The sequence below is a fragment of the Pygoscelis adeliae genome, unplaced genomic scaffold (genome assembly GCF_000699105.1).
Source record: "Pygoscelis adeliae isolate BGI_AS28 unplaced genomic scaffold, ASM69910v1 Scaffold427, whole genome shotgun sequence".
Lineage (NCBI taxonomy): Eukaryota > Metazoa > Chordata > Aves > Sphenisciformes > Spheniscidae > Pygoscelis > Pygoscelis adeliae.
The window spans coordinates 977,922-993,196 of NW_008825214.1; the positions used below are offsets into that span (position 1 = coordinate 977,922).

Consider the following 15,275-nt stretch of genomic DNA (forward strand, 5'->3'; position numbering starts at 1 on the left):
AGGATTTGTTACTTCTGGGACTAACACACAAACAATTCACGTTAGAATTTCAACAGCTCTGTTGTTAGCACCAGATTTGAGGAACACAAAACCCAAGAAAAGCTCCTGCTGTCAAGCATTACTTCTAATTCTGTTTAGCTGATCTGTGAAGCTACTCGAGACACCTAGAAAATAGAAAGCTTCTATGGTTATGATATCCCAGTGTAGTAAGAGTTATAACTTCCTCACAGAGGGATGGGAGTGAAAACTTGCCAATATATATAACAACAACACATATATATGTTTTATATATATATATAAAATAAGCACAACAGTCCATCAGGATTAATGGCATTCTGAAGCAAAGACATTATAGCTTAGCATGAGTAACTCAGGAATTTACTACACTTAACACTTTGACTGCAACCACATTACACGTGCTTCAAAAATAAACCAGATGTGCAATCTCACCTCATTGTGGTGCAGTCTTAAGGAAAGATGGGTTAAAATATAGTAATTTCAAAATGTGTCACAGTATGCTCATCAAAATATAGACATTACCACTTTCAGAAGAACTTCTACATACTTATCAATAAAACACACAATACCCTCCTTTGAAAATACCAGGGGTGAAATCCTGCATGCCAAGTTACTAACTATAGGCAATCACAGGGCCCTGCATATCTCATATCAAAGCAAGCATAAAATAACCACCACTTTTTTTGTTGTTTTTTGAGGAGTGGCAGCCTTGCTGTAGTTATGACTTGCGCTAAACTCAGATCAACTCTTCTCAAAACTGCATTTAGCCTTGAAGTCTTTTGCTTCTACTAAAAACCTGAGGCAAGGCTTGTGTGTCCAAAAGCATATCCAATTATACAGTTGGTCTACCAAGACAGATTGGCCCTACTTACAAGACTTGGCTTGCCTTCACTTTCTCTTAAGGCGTAATTTGCTACCACACCACCTACTTCATAGGTATATGCTGGCCTTTAAACTGGGTGAAAGGCAGTGGGTTCAAGTTTGTCTGCACAGTTCTAAGGAAACATCTGTAGCAGGATGATAAAATACTACAGAAGCTAAGTTTATAAAACAAGGATAAATGTATTGGGGGGAAAAAAAAAAAAATCCTGTTGAGCTGTCCTTCCTTCAAGTTTTCTTTCAGAAAACACTGTAGATAAGGAAGATCCCAAAGGGTAAAGCTTTTGCCATGTTTATAATGTAGCTGATAATCAGAACTTTATTTATAAAGTAGATCCAGATGTCTGGGTTGTAGAGACCAGAAGAGATCAACTTACAGTTACTGACAGTAAACAACTTAAGAAAATTCTTTTTCATATCCCAGGATTTGAAAGTGCCAGACATCTCCCTTCTTTGTTTCAAGTCTGCTATTTGATAATTTAATTACCTGTCACCTAGGTACGGGATGTGAACACATAGATTCAGGATGCACTCCAAGGGCAGAAACAAAGACAACAAGCAGGATCAGTACACATGTGAGGCTTTCACAATTCATTGCACCATTGTCAATCACAACAAATGGGAGAATCACTTGGTTTTCTTTGTACCCATGAAAAAATTCAAATGTAAGAAAATGAGGCATTTGGACTAGAATGAGGAATGCAATCTGTCCTCCTGAAGATAAAAGTATCCCTTAAAGGCCTTCAAGATATAAGAGGTTCTCTTCTGAGCAGAAAATTGAAAGAAAGATGCCTTAGCTAAGCAGGGCAGGGGGGATGGGGGGATGGAGAACAGGGATTTGGGGGGTGGGGGGTGGAAATCAAAGAAGACTGGTCTCACCCCAAAGTCTAGAGTCACACTTCTTATGCTGATAGGTTACTACATACACTGAGCAACATACTGATAGACTGGGTTAAAATCTGAGGGTCTCAATCTTGAAAAAAAGATCTGTACAATGAAGAGACAGGACAAGCTGTCATTGCATGAAAACAGTAAACCTCTACGAGAGGTCCAAATCCTCCTCAACGGGACTTTGATTTTTCACAGCCAGAACAAGACTGTAAACTGCTAAATTTCTGGTTTGTTTTTTTTTTTTTAAACTTGCCTAGAAGGCACAAGCATATTATGCCCTGCAGCTCTACCTATCACTACAAAACGATCTTGAATGTAAAAGGTTACTTTCCACCAGAGGGTGCAAATCAATAGCTCTGCCTTCAGTCTCCTTCAGTAACAAAACCCTCCTTCATAACAGGTCCTTTAACCCAGTATCTCTTCCCACCCTTGCTCTATAATACAAATTACAAGTCTTTAAACAAGGAAAAAGAAAAACCCTTAAGGGGAAGTTCATCTTGAGTGCCTCTAATTACATCTACTTTCCCCACCTGTACACAGCAAAACAGAGTCTCTGATCTGCTGGACAGAGAAATTCAATAAATAAATAAATAAGCTTCAACCGTATTTATTCCTCAGTATCACCACTGGTAGGATATGGAATACTGAGCTCAGATTCTGCAAAAGACATTTTTCCTCTGAAGAGTGACCCACTGGAGGGATCACACACACACAAAAAAGTAAAAAATACAACTTTGTTTTCTACTTCATCCTTAGGAAGAACCTTAGGAGCTTGTTTGTTAGCTTCAGTTAATGTTTCCTAGTTACCGATCCAACTAAGAATTCTGAATGAAGCGGGGGGGGGGATGGGGGCGGTGTGCAGCAGGAAAGGGACATAATGTTATTGACCTTGTAAACACCTAGAACATTTCTAAACCAGATTTGAGACTACATGAAGTCAACTTCCCTGAGAATTTCTCTCCCATTCTAAAAACCTTTTATTAGCTAAAGTCTAGAGAACTATATCAGCTGTTGCCTTTGGAGTAAGTTTTTGTTTCCATTTAAATACGTTAAAATACTGATCTCTTGGTAGTATCTCCAGACAGCATCTGAAGCAAGATTTTCTTCAAGAACAGAAAAATGTACTAGAATTCCATGCTACAGTTGTAATGCAAAAATACAGCAAAATAGGTGCTTCCAGCTGTTTCTGTTCCTATTGGGAAAGATAACATACATATTTTATCATCCTATATATAACTGCTAGCACATGGATATATAGCAGCAATACTTCATATTGCCTATAATGGTTTCTTACTACAATATGGCATAAATTAAAAGGAGCTTACCTTCTGCTGCGATGATACCGGTGGCGTAGTCATCAAAGGTTTAAGTGGAACGGTGTTAGTCTGAGGCGTGCTTATTCTTGGAGATACATATGATCTTGGCGATGAGGCATCAGATGTTAAAGACATTGGAGACTGATTAGATGGCTGAGCTGTAAAGAAAAAAAATAATATTGTTTTTAATAAACCTATATCCTATCTTAAATGCAAATTAGATTTTCTTTTGGTACTTTGCAGTATGCTGTATTAGATAATATACAAAGATACTCATGTCGAGACGGTTGGGGGGGTGAACAACTGGAACAATCAGATGTTCAACAACAATCCTAACTAAAGAATTGTATTTTCCCCAAACCCTCCACTTCTAAAAGTTGAGGGGAAGGGGAAAGAGAGGAAGCTATTATGCAATGCTTTTTACACATGAAGAGACTAAATTAGTTTCATTTGCAATTCCTATTTTAGAGTGCTCAACTTGATTTAACCAAATGAATGCATGAACAGTTTATCTAGAAACCTATTCACCCATTCTAGGCATCTACCAACAGTCCCCCGCCCATGTTTTAATTACTGGTTAAAAATTAGCATTAGCATAATACTGCTTACCTACTCAATAACATGACTGCATTTATTGTTTTGGTTTAAGTTTCTAGCTTTATTAAGTTACAAACCAGAATGCATTGAAATACCTGAAGGAGTATCTTGCCTGGAAGCTGAAAAATACTATTTACAGAAGACTACAAAAAAAAAAACAAACCAAACCACCAGATAGAATAAACTTTCTTTTAAGAATTTAATGCCTCCCCCCAAGAGTCACAGTTGCACAGTATTACAAAAAGGATGTTCAACCAAGAGAGAGTTGTGTTTTATACCGAACATTAAATAACATCTAATTAAGGTTCAGCATAAATTGAAAGGGTCTCGCACATTTTTCACATTACTCATATAGAGTTAGTTAACATACAAAGAAAATCCCAAAAGGCGAGACAGTGAAGCACATTTACTTAGTTGTGTGTCAGCTTCCTGCTCCCCAAATAACAGTTTCTTATCCTATCTTTGGAAAAAGAAGTCATTCAACATCCTCCACACCAGATGGCCAAAGATACAACAAGACACGGCTTCTGCAAGTTTCAATTGTATCAGCCTATATAAAATGCAACGTAACAATTTTACGTAAGTGAAAAGAAGACTCTGAATACCTTGCGTAGACAGTTGTGCAGCTTGAGAAATTAGGGAAGTGATATTGAAAGCAGATGGTCCAGCAGTAAGAATTTTATGGAGTATAGACTGCAGAGAGGCTTGTGTCACAGCTGCTGTTAGAACTAAAAACAAACATTCTGTTTTACTGGCAATTCTAGAACATGACTTTAAACTGTTCAAATTGGCTAAATACATTTAAGCTGCATTTTCTTTGATTTTGTTCCCATATCCACAACAGACCAAAGAGCCACCTGAACTATTTTTCAATGACTTGAATACAATTCATGAATGCTTGGCATGAATGCTTGTCTAACCAAGTCCTTTATTTAGTAGTTTTATCTTTGAGACATACACTAAAAAAATTCTTTTAACAAGTAACTTCAACTCTTCAGCTTGGCCTTATGGATCAATAATAATTCTTGTAAACGTAAAGAGAACATTTGTTCAGTTTGTTATTGTAGTAAGCAGAATGTGTGGTTGTTTTTTTTTTTTTTAACTACTATAATTTTTTTAAAATGCAAAAAAGCAGTATCACTTTAACTCACTAAAAGAGATGGGGGGGTGCGGGGGGGAAAGACTTCCTGTTCAAGGAAAAAGAAAAGATCTTTCAAGTTAAAAATCCATACGCTCAGTGTTTCTTCTTATTTAAAAAAAAAAAACAAAACCAAAACACCAACCCAAACTTATTTGCTCTGGATTTAGCTGTACTGTCCTGTCCCCACCCCCGCAGTAAAAAATTAATCATTTTCAACCAACTGTTTTAAAACTGCACTACATAGGAAGAGCATCTTACAGTATGAGCTGATGAAACCCAGCTTCTGAACTAATCTTTTCAAAAAGGTCTACAGGCTCTGTGGGGTACTTCCTGAACATACACTGCCCGTCTACAAATCTGAAAAAACTGACTCACCAACACAAACACGGAATAACTGCATCATGTGCACAGTAAGGACAGCTTGCTGCGCAAGGTGAAGTCACTCTGCCCATGCGGACCTGCCAGCCTGACCCTCATGCCACCAGAACAATACTAAACACTCTCGTTCCAAGACAGACACAGCTGCTGCTCAGATATGGCAAGAGAAAGTGACTAGGAACTTAAATTGGCAGCTTTCTAATAAAATCCAATTGGAGTCTTGATTGGATCTTTCATTTTTTAACACAAACACAACACAACACTCCTACTTTTTTAGTGCAACCTACTGCACTACTGTTTTAAAAGCTTCTCCCTGCACAGGAAAAAACAATAACCAACTCACCTATTAGTACTGAATGAAGCCGTAATATTTACTGATTAAAAGGAAGTGAATTGACAGCTTTTCCTTATAAATAATTGTAACGTAAATAATAGTAAAATTTTAAGTAAGATTTTACTGTTTTGACTTTCATGGTTTGCACTTTTAAAAAGTTAATTAACTCTGGGCACTACATGTGAATGTTTTGCTTCCTATTTAAATTGGTGATCAGTGCACAAGAAGTTCAAAGAAGTAAAAAATCCCACACCACTTTCTTCATCAGTAACCTGCCACATGCAGACACCACATTAGATAAAATTACATTCAAAATGCATCAACTCTACCTGTTCTTGCAGCGAAAGGCACTACAGCTAGTTCTAAACTTTCTTCTAATAAACTAGGCCAATGCAACAAAAAATCAGATACACTGATTACATGCACAAAATCTAACTTGCTAGCAAAATTACTGATATGCTAATCTTTATTCAGGAGGCTAACATGTTGTGTTAAAGAAAAAAAGTTGATAGGCAACAAGATTTAAGAATCCCTAGAAGTTTCAGTATTTGCAAACACATTATTAGAATAGCAGCACAAACTACAGAAAACAAAGAACGTTGCACGAAACAAAAGAACAAAAAGCTCTAACTAAATTTTGTGCAACAGATGAATGCTGATACAGCGATTAAGTCACCAGTCTCAATTAGACTGCTCACATACATCAGCATTTATCAGCTTAACAACCTTAAATGTTACTTGGCTAATTTAAAAATGTTTAACAGAAAAAAAAAAACCCACAAACAATCCCCACTTTCTCTAGGGATTCATTTATTCACTTTTCATTTAAAGTAAGGCTTGCTTTTACTACAGCTTAGTATCCAATAATATACTAATGTGTGTAAATAAGAGATTACATCAACTTTAAAGAATCCTTACCTTCATTGATTTTGGATATATCTACGCTAGAATTATTAAGCTGCAAGGTGGCTTGCAGAGCAGGCAGCAGTTGTCGAAGGAGATTTGGGTCCTGAAGTAATGGAGGAATTGGTGATTGTGGGACAGGTGAGACAGGAACTGTAGGAGCAGATGAAGCAGGCGCAGAAGTTGGATTCAGTCCAGAAGCAGAAGATGTAGAAGGAGTTGTGCAAGAATGGGATACAGACTTGTCCACAGATGCAGACTCTGAACAGAAGACAGACAGTAATTTTCATTTTCCCCAATATAACCTGACAACTTCTCACTAGTACAACATTCATATTAAATTCAGAAGATCAAATGCTTAACTATCATTACAAGGAAAAAAAAACCCAAAACATGAATATAACAAAAATTGAAGATATTTGATACCTAGTGTAATTTAGGCTATTGAACCTAATATTTATTAGGAACACAGACACACAAAAAAATCTTTCCACTTCAAGGTATTGGACTGAAAGCTGCCAGAATTACAAATGGGAATTTTTCTCCCCTAATTTTTAGGACAAATATGGGCCAAAAATTCCTTAGTGATTTTTTTTCTTTTACTGTGCATATACTCATATTCTATGTTTTTACCTATGGTTCCAATCTTTCTTTGGAAAATATACTATGAACGAAAACCTTATAGTCCATGGACTTTACAGACAGGCTAATAAGTCAAATCTGAGGGGAAGGTATAAGCCATACTTCATTTATTCAGAGACCAGACTGCAAGAAGCTGCAAAATAAAGACCAAGTCTATCATACACAATCCAGCTACATTGCTCCAGATTCACAGACAGGATAATGAGCTGTACTAGAAATGTAAAACAAGAGCTGTTAACATCCCCACAGCAGAGTGGAAAAACATCTAAAAAAAAAATGTATCTGCCCATAATTAATTTCAAACTTGTCAGCTTCTCCCAAAGCATCAAGAGCTATATCCTTTATTTTATTAATCTCATTTTAGCAAACATCAACACTTATTATCCATAGAAATACTTAGTACTTAAAGTCAATTATACTGTATGGCAATTTGTTTTAACTAATGTGAGTTATTTAATTAATGTTGAATTTGACTTCCAGCAACATGAAAGTTTCTCCTCCATTCCAGTACTGTGAGAAATTCCTGCACTGAAGGTATTTCCACTTACTATAGGTGTACCATCAGTCACTTCAAATATCCTTCCTTTACGAAGCCTGGACCGCTATATTTCAATTTTAGTTTCCCCTTCTCTCATCCCCAGTAAACCCATGAAAGACCTCTGCTGCCAAATTCAGTCAAGACTAATGCCTCTATAGCACCAAACAGGTTGGATGAAGAGTGGGAAGACGGATATGGATCCAAGATCTCACCCAGGATGCTTGCCCATAGTATTGAGGACCTGGATTTTAAACCTGTCTCAAACTGGGCAGAGAATGTCAACCCGGATATTCCACATTTGAGGCAAAAATCCAAATGAAAGCTAAAATAACTAGATGGGAAACTCTTTTACTCTAAAGGTGTGTTTGATTTTTTTTCCTTTGGAGAGATGGTCAAGGTAAGAGGTGGCTGACTTTTAGTAAAGAAGAAAAATTGAAAGGTCTTGTTTTGTTTTACTACGTAAGAATAAAATGTTACAAAATTTCTAAAAGCTTTTGTTTCTGACAGCCTTAATTGCAACTTTTGAGACTAATTTGGAGAAGAACCCTAAAAAAATAAAAATGAAAAATGGCTCAGTGAGTATCAGTACTTAAATCAAATGAGATTAGAAATTTCAGTGAAAAGAAAGGGGACTTCTGCTTCCATGCAGTTACAGTAGAAATAGGTCACAAATACTCAAAAAAAACCCTTTTCCAGTCAAGTAGCTGAGAAATCTAAACCACAAAAAAATGCTGAAGAATCCAAATTTGACAGCTTACAAGGATGCAACAGCCAGGGCACACATGTATTTTGATGTTTCAGGAAAACTTAAAAAAAAAAAAAAAAAAAAAGCCATATCTAGTTACAAGCTCCTCAGGACAAGAGATGGGCTTTCAAAGTATCTGTAAAGGGACCTGGTCATTTGGCCAGGAGCTTTCGTAAGAAGGCCTTACAAAGGGAGAAGTGGTGTTACAAAGACTGAAGAGGAAAAAAGCAGTTACAGAATTTTTATGTGGTTTTCAGTAATATGTGACTAGGACAGCTGATCAGGTTTTAGACCTAAACAGTAAGTCATTAGTAAACGTCTCTGTTACAGAAGTTATTGCATAGAAAATCTTATGTTATGGTGTTCAAAGTAAACTTAAGACAACTGCAAGTCAAGACACAACAAGCAAACAAGAACCTTACCCTACTAAACAAAACATGTAAAGTTTATATTGAATTTGAATCTGTCATAGCCCAAATAAGGACAACGAGATACACTGGCAGACAAAAGCAAGGGAATTAAGCACAATAGGGCATGTTAGTACTTATATATGCAGCTCTCCTACCCTACCATTTTGCGAACCTTACAAAAAACAAACAACCCCCCCCAAACAAAAACAAACAACAAAACACCCTAATTTAAAAACACACAAAACAGGAAAAAAATACTAAGCAACTGCCAGCACTGATTTCAAAACATATTTAATGTAGTTAGGCTTGTCTTCACAGTTAGATTGAGTTATTTTAAGTAAAGAAGCAACTCACTACTGTACTCTTAAATCACATAAGGAATACCTGAGCTTCAAACCACACCACCATACCAAGCAGCTGGAAGTATTTTTCACCCATGCTGCAGTTTTGAACACAAAATAAACTGAATCAAAAGCAAACTCGAGCTAACAATACAGTGAAGACAAACCTTAAGACCAGTTCTGGGTATTTACTCATTTCTTGAATAAAAGGACTCAAAATATGTAATACAAACCCATTGAATTCCAAGAGGTCTGTAAAAGCACTTTAGTTTGGGTGAGCTTCTCTGCTATAAAAATGCAAACTGAATTACATCAAAACAACACAGTCCAGTTAATTCTTTTATTCAATATGGAGACACTATTCTGTAGCTGTATTATTGCAGGTATTTTAAGTATGTGTTAAAATATATTGTGAAAGATCATGTTTGTACAATCACCCAGATTAAGCACCTACAGAAAATGATGTGAAAAAATGATGGTGTCTAATGCTCACATTCTGATCTTTTGAGATGGTTAACATTAAAAAACAAAGAGTCTAAATGTTATGAAAGAATACATCTCTATGATCATGACTATCTACATATACATTGTATTATAACTCTGTGTTATTTAACGTCATAGAGGATGCAGAATACAATGAATGCTCAGAGCACCACTGCACTTCACAAATTAAGTAATTTAAGTTATTCATAGTGAAATAAAGGGTATAAACCTCTATCTGCCAAAAAAAATTTGTAAAAAATATTTGTGGAAATACAAGTATTTCTGGTTTGTATTAAGTAGCCTGAATGGCTGTTTTCTTCTCTATAAAGGGAAACTCCTTTGTGATGAAAACAAACATGCTAAAAAATACAGCCTACAGATTAGTTCTGTATAATCACAACTTCCATTACCTTAATTTAAACCAACCTATCTTACTCCATGGCTTCCAGACTGGACACTTGATTTCACAGAAATAAATCCAAGAAATACTGCTGATAAACAAAGCCTCTAAATATTTACACATCCATTTTTGTATAATGACAAATGTTTAAAACTGGTTTAATTTATGATGCTATACAGAACTTGAAAGTTTCGCCTTTGAAGTTAACACAACCAGTCGAAACTCCTCAAGATGAAATGTTTGTTTCACAAAAATCCTCAGATATCACTCACTGGGCCGTGTGCATTTCCCCTGCTTTTTCCACAAATAGAAGCAGAAACTTCTCACTCCCTCCTTTTCCTCCCTAATTCCCCTTTTCTGATCTGCTTTGAGAGACACTTTCATTGTATGTTTTGCCACACAGTGAAGTTTACTTTTCAACATTTGAACACTATTTCCTCATTTCTAAAACATTTACTAGGATTTTAAAAAAATGCTTAGAATTATACAGTCCTGTAGTTCTTAAATGCATTTGAAGCCTCAACCATCACGAAACACAGTCAAAATGAACACAGCATACTGGGAAAAGTTAAATATCTTTACAAATCTAAGTCCTTTAGTTTTACAACTCTGATACACTGGTCTCTACACCTGTGTCAACATAAGTTCATGTTCACTAACAAGCTATCTACAGTATTATTGCAAAATAAGGCTTTTGATTACATGGCAGGCGTTCATAAACCTAATTTGAACCATTAATACATCAATGAGACTAATTTTGAACCTACAACTGAAATTTTACAAACAGAAAATGCAAATTTGGTCTGTTTCTTACACAAAAAATATTTTTAAAGAAAAGATGAACTATGCCGCAAGGCCTGTAAAAGGCTTTGACTATGATGATTGAAGTTGCCTGCTATTGGACAGGGCAACTCTGCAGCCTCTTCATTGTCAACACCAATTTCCATACAAATGCTATGCAAATGACTCTTCAACCTCACATATAATTTCAGTTATTATCATGAAAGTCCCAAAGAAAACTTTTTAAATAATAATAATAAAAAAATTAAAACCAAAAGCAGAACATAGCCCATTGCCATCTTTTGAACTGTTGAAAACTTTATTTATTCAGAGGAAGAGCTAAAATGTAATTTTAAACAAAAAATTAATTATTTTTTTAATTTTTCTTTTTGTGATTTTAAAAATATGATTTTGCACCAATTTTTCCATGATAAGCTAAGCACATTAAAGTTTAAACTTCTGGAGCTTTTAAGAAAACTTCTAAAAAAAATCCATTCACTTTGTTGCAACAATTATGAAAATACAGCATGCCTTCTGACAATCATGTAAACAAGCTAATTAGATGCAGCCTACATATAGCTATAGAACTAAACAAGTTGCTGGACCGTCAACTTTAATCATATGGAAAAAAAATGAGCAAGAAGTAAAACCATCCAAAAAAAAAAAAAAAGGAGGAAAACAAAGTAACCAGATGGCAAACAAAAACAACTAGATGTAGAGATTAACTTAACGTGAAGAACCATTAATTGGTTTTACATTAAAATGGAACAGGAAAGAAACTTTTTATAATGAAAATAATTTTTGAAGACCACAATGATTAGGAAAGAGCTTTCTATTCATAACCTGCTCTGTTGGAGTGTGACCTGCGATCACATCGTTTGGAAAAAAAGGAGAGAAGTCCAAGTTATCAGGCAGTATTCTCTATGACAAGAACCTGTATGACAAAGGTGCATCTTTGCTGCAGGTTTCACAAAGAGGTATCTGAACTGAAGTAAACTGGAGGCTATCGCTTGCCCCAGAAACATCATGTCAAGTCAGAATGGAAACATTACACTGCTTATTTCCAAGCAGTGTGGGGTTTTTTAATAACAAAGCCAAGTAATCCTTTCAGAAAAAATACCACAGATCATTTTCAGCAGTTGTGCCACAATGTTCTTCAATTACAACCTAGATACAAGGCAGCAAGCGCTTAGCTTCTCAGAGTTTGAGGCAGTATATTAAAATGCTGCTGAATCTTGCTGTTACCTATCTCTGCCCCTCATGACACGAACCTTTGCTCCTAAAAAAACAGCTGATCCACTAGTGAATCTCATTCTGAAAGGCAATTTCTCAGCCTAGTGTGTTACAGTTAAAATAAAATTATTCAGACTAGGTTTAATGCAGGGGGATAAAAATCTAAGTCTTTTGACTGTTCAGCTACTCCGTTTCAACAAAGAGCTCTTGTCACCAACACTCCTGCTCCTCTGTTGCGCCTCAGTCACCCTGTTCCACCTGCTGGAGTCCTTTAAGTACCTGTCCCTAGTACCTGCTCACTCCCTTCTCGCCCACCGTGTGCCGAGTTACTCAGGCATGTTAGCGTGACAGAGAAGTGAGTGGGGAAAAAAGAAACAAAAAGAGGAAATGCATTTTTTGTGCAATAACTTCCTTCACAATCCTCCTCCTGACAACTAACATACTAGTACTCCCTATATAAAGAGTAGCTTTAAAATACTGCTATATATAGCTTGCTCTTATTCTGCAGCATATATGGACAGATGATTTATTTCAACCAAGATTTTTTTAATGACATGGAAATTACCCACTTACTGTTGACCGGATAATTCCCAAATTATCAATGTGACCCCTTGAGTGTTCCAATAGCTTTTACTACTGATGTAATTTCTTTTATGCCATTAAATCCAAAACCAGTGCATTCAAAGTCCTTCAAATGCAACACTGCAATATTACCCAGTCACTCTACTATGAGCTTGAGTTGTATCTTTGCTCTGCTAGCAACAGTCATGCACGTGTGCTCTCACAGCGTGCTCTCTGTGGGAGGAAAATTGCATTACAAAATTTTCAGAAATTCAATGCCTTATTGCCCCATAAACCTCACCTCTGCTATACTGATTAACAACTACCACCTAGAACAGCTAACTGAACTGCTTGATTTACTGCTAATGATTAAGAATCATAACACATTTGTCTGTGCTGAAGTACCTTAAGTGTATAGTCCACCAACTAAGTTCTCTGAGCAGTGACAGACACATTTAGCTTTTTTACATAGTTCAGTTCTGACCTACTAAGGACCTTAAGCCACACCAAAATATATAAATATTTAAAAGCAATGCATTTTATAAACACATTTGGCCAAATGAAACTATGGCAACAACAGTAACTGGGTTCTCAAATATGCTTAAATTCTCTAAAATACAAAAAATTCCGTATTTTTCTCATTTGGATTACTGAATTTAAAACATCTTAAAACTGAATTTTCATATTTTATCTGTGCTGCCAAAATAAACATAACAGCAATGCTCAGCAAACAAATATAAAGTACTGGAAGAAACCTCTAACAGTCTCGCTAGTGTAATTTTTTCTAACTACTGTATGAATTGAGTAATACACTTAAAACTGCAAAACTCAGCCAAAGAAGATGCAATGATACCAGGGGCAATGTTAATAACTGACTGCTAAAGACTAGCAAGTGTTACAAGGAAGAAAACCACAGGGGTGAGAAAAGGATGAGGAAGAAGCTCAGCTGTCACTGACCAACCACTTTAATCTGTCAGCATCAGGGTCACAACCCACCCAGCATCGCACTGGCCACCTTGCTGAGTTCTCTCAGAAAAATTTCGGAGTATTGCTGCGCTAGAAACAGAAGTGCTGCCTGATGGGGCTTAGACGAAAGGTGTGAGAAGTATCCTATAGACAAACACACTGTTAAGATATGGACAATACAACATTTGATTCAGCAACTAAATTAGAAATAGGAAAATGTGATGTGCCCTACAGATAAAGCAGCCAAAAAGTAGGAAAAGCAACCCCACACTTTACCTGCATAAAGCACTCACAGTGAGCACAAACAGAAGCAGCAGATTCTGACTGGAACATTCAAACCAAAGGGTAGAGGTCAAATAGTTCCCCAGGAACTCTCCACTACTGCCAGCCATTGAGGGCAGAGGACTACTGCTAACAGCTGAGCTATAGTTCAGCCAGGGATTTTATTCAATCTCCTTGTGGGACTACAACATACCCCTGCAGCAAAAGAGATTGAGCTGAAAAAAGTGTTGTCGTTGGTTTTTGTGGTTTTTTTGTTGTTTTGTTTTTCACAACTATTACTACATTAAAAAATACACACTAAGAACAGAACTATTAAAACAGTGGTACATACATGCTGGCATAAGGCTGCCAGCAACACATTAACAAGAAGCAAGAACTCATTTAGGCAAGGACTACTGCACATACGATTCAGTCATTTGGACCAAGCTATTTTTATAAGCAAAAAATACAGCTTTACCTCTTTTTAGAAAGAGAGAGGGATGGCACAGCTAGCAAAAGAAAAAAATCAAAGGCTGTTTGCTTTACCAGTGTAAAAATAAACCCCTCAAACTATTTTCCAATTTCACAAAGATACTTTTAGAAGATTGTTCGAACTGAGTGTCTCAGGACAATTGTTTGGGTTTTTTTTCATTTTGTAGAACAGCTACAAACACACACTTTTAAACACTGCATACCTATAGTACTACAGGTTCACAGTAACCTCTGGGAAAATGAGTAACAGAAGCAAACTATCCAAAAACATCCCAATGTACAGCACTGCTTCCTCCCTTCTTTTAAATTTAAACACATAAAATGCTACAGAAATTATACTAGTCAAATTTCTTATTAAAAAAAAGGCCAACATTCACAAAAAAGGCGAGACTATTGAATATACTCTTTGAATGATCTCTTATCATAATATAAGTTGCACTGAATTTTTCTGTTTCTGTAAGAAAGGTATTGAAGTAACATGTGAAAACTCACATTTTCTGAAGTATTTCAAGCCTAATATTAATCTGTTCTAATTCTTCAATTACTTACTAACTTTCTGTAATCCACCGTGTCTGAAGCTCAGGAAGTATTATATTTGCTCACAATGAAGTGCCATGAAACACTTACATCAACAAGGCAAGAGCATTACAGAGAACCTATCCATTTAACCCATACAAACTTAAAAAAACTACATAGGAATATAGAAATTGATTATTTAATATGGAACCATCCACGGTAACATGGATTCTAAAGTAAGATTTATAGTGTCAAGACCACCCTGTGCAATCATTTTCACTATTCATACCCAATTGTATGTTCTCAAATGAACGTGGTATGTAAGAAATATTAGAACTCCCTGCCAACATTTGTAACAGTTGTCACAATGGGAAATCCGTTCTATTGCAGTAAGATTCAGTTGCTCAATTTACGTGGAAGCAACTAATAAAGCTATGCATGAAAGCAGGG

At 36.1% G+C, this 15,275-nt stretch overlaps 1 protein-coding gene across 2 annotated transcripts in view; it reads right to left on the reverse strand.

Moving 5' to 3' along the window:
- The window catches only part of WAC (WW domain containing adaptor with coiled-coil), a 65,413-nt gene that overhangs the window by 20,563 nt on the left and 29,575 nt on the right, over positions 1–15,275 (reverse strand). For both annotated transcript variants that reach the window (XM_009329106.1, XM_009329107.1), the window contains exons 6-8: positions 6,473–6,718; positions 4,307–4,429; positions 3,114–3,262 (exon numbers count right to left, since the gene is read on the reverse strand). In XM_009329106.1, the coding sequence (XP_009327381.1) occupies positions 3,114–3,262; positions 4,307–4,429; positions 6,473–6,718 (518 nt within the window). The remainder of the gene's footprint in view (positions 1–3,113; positions 3,263–4,306; positions 4,430–6,472; positions 6,719–15,275) is intronic.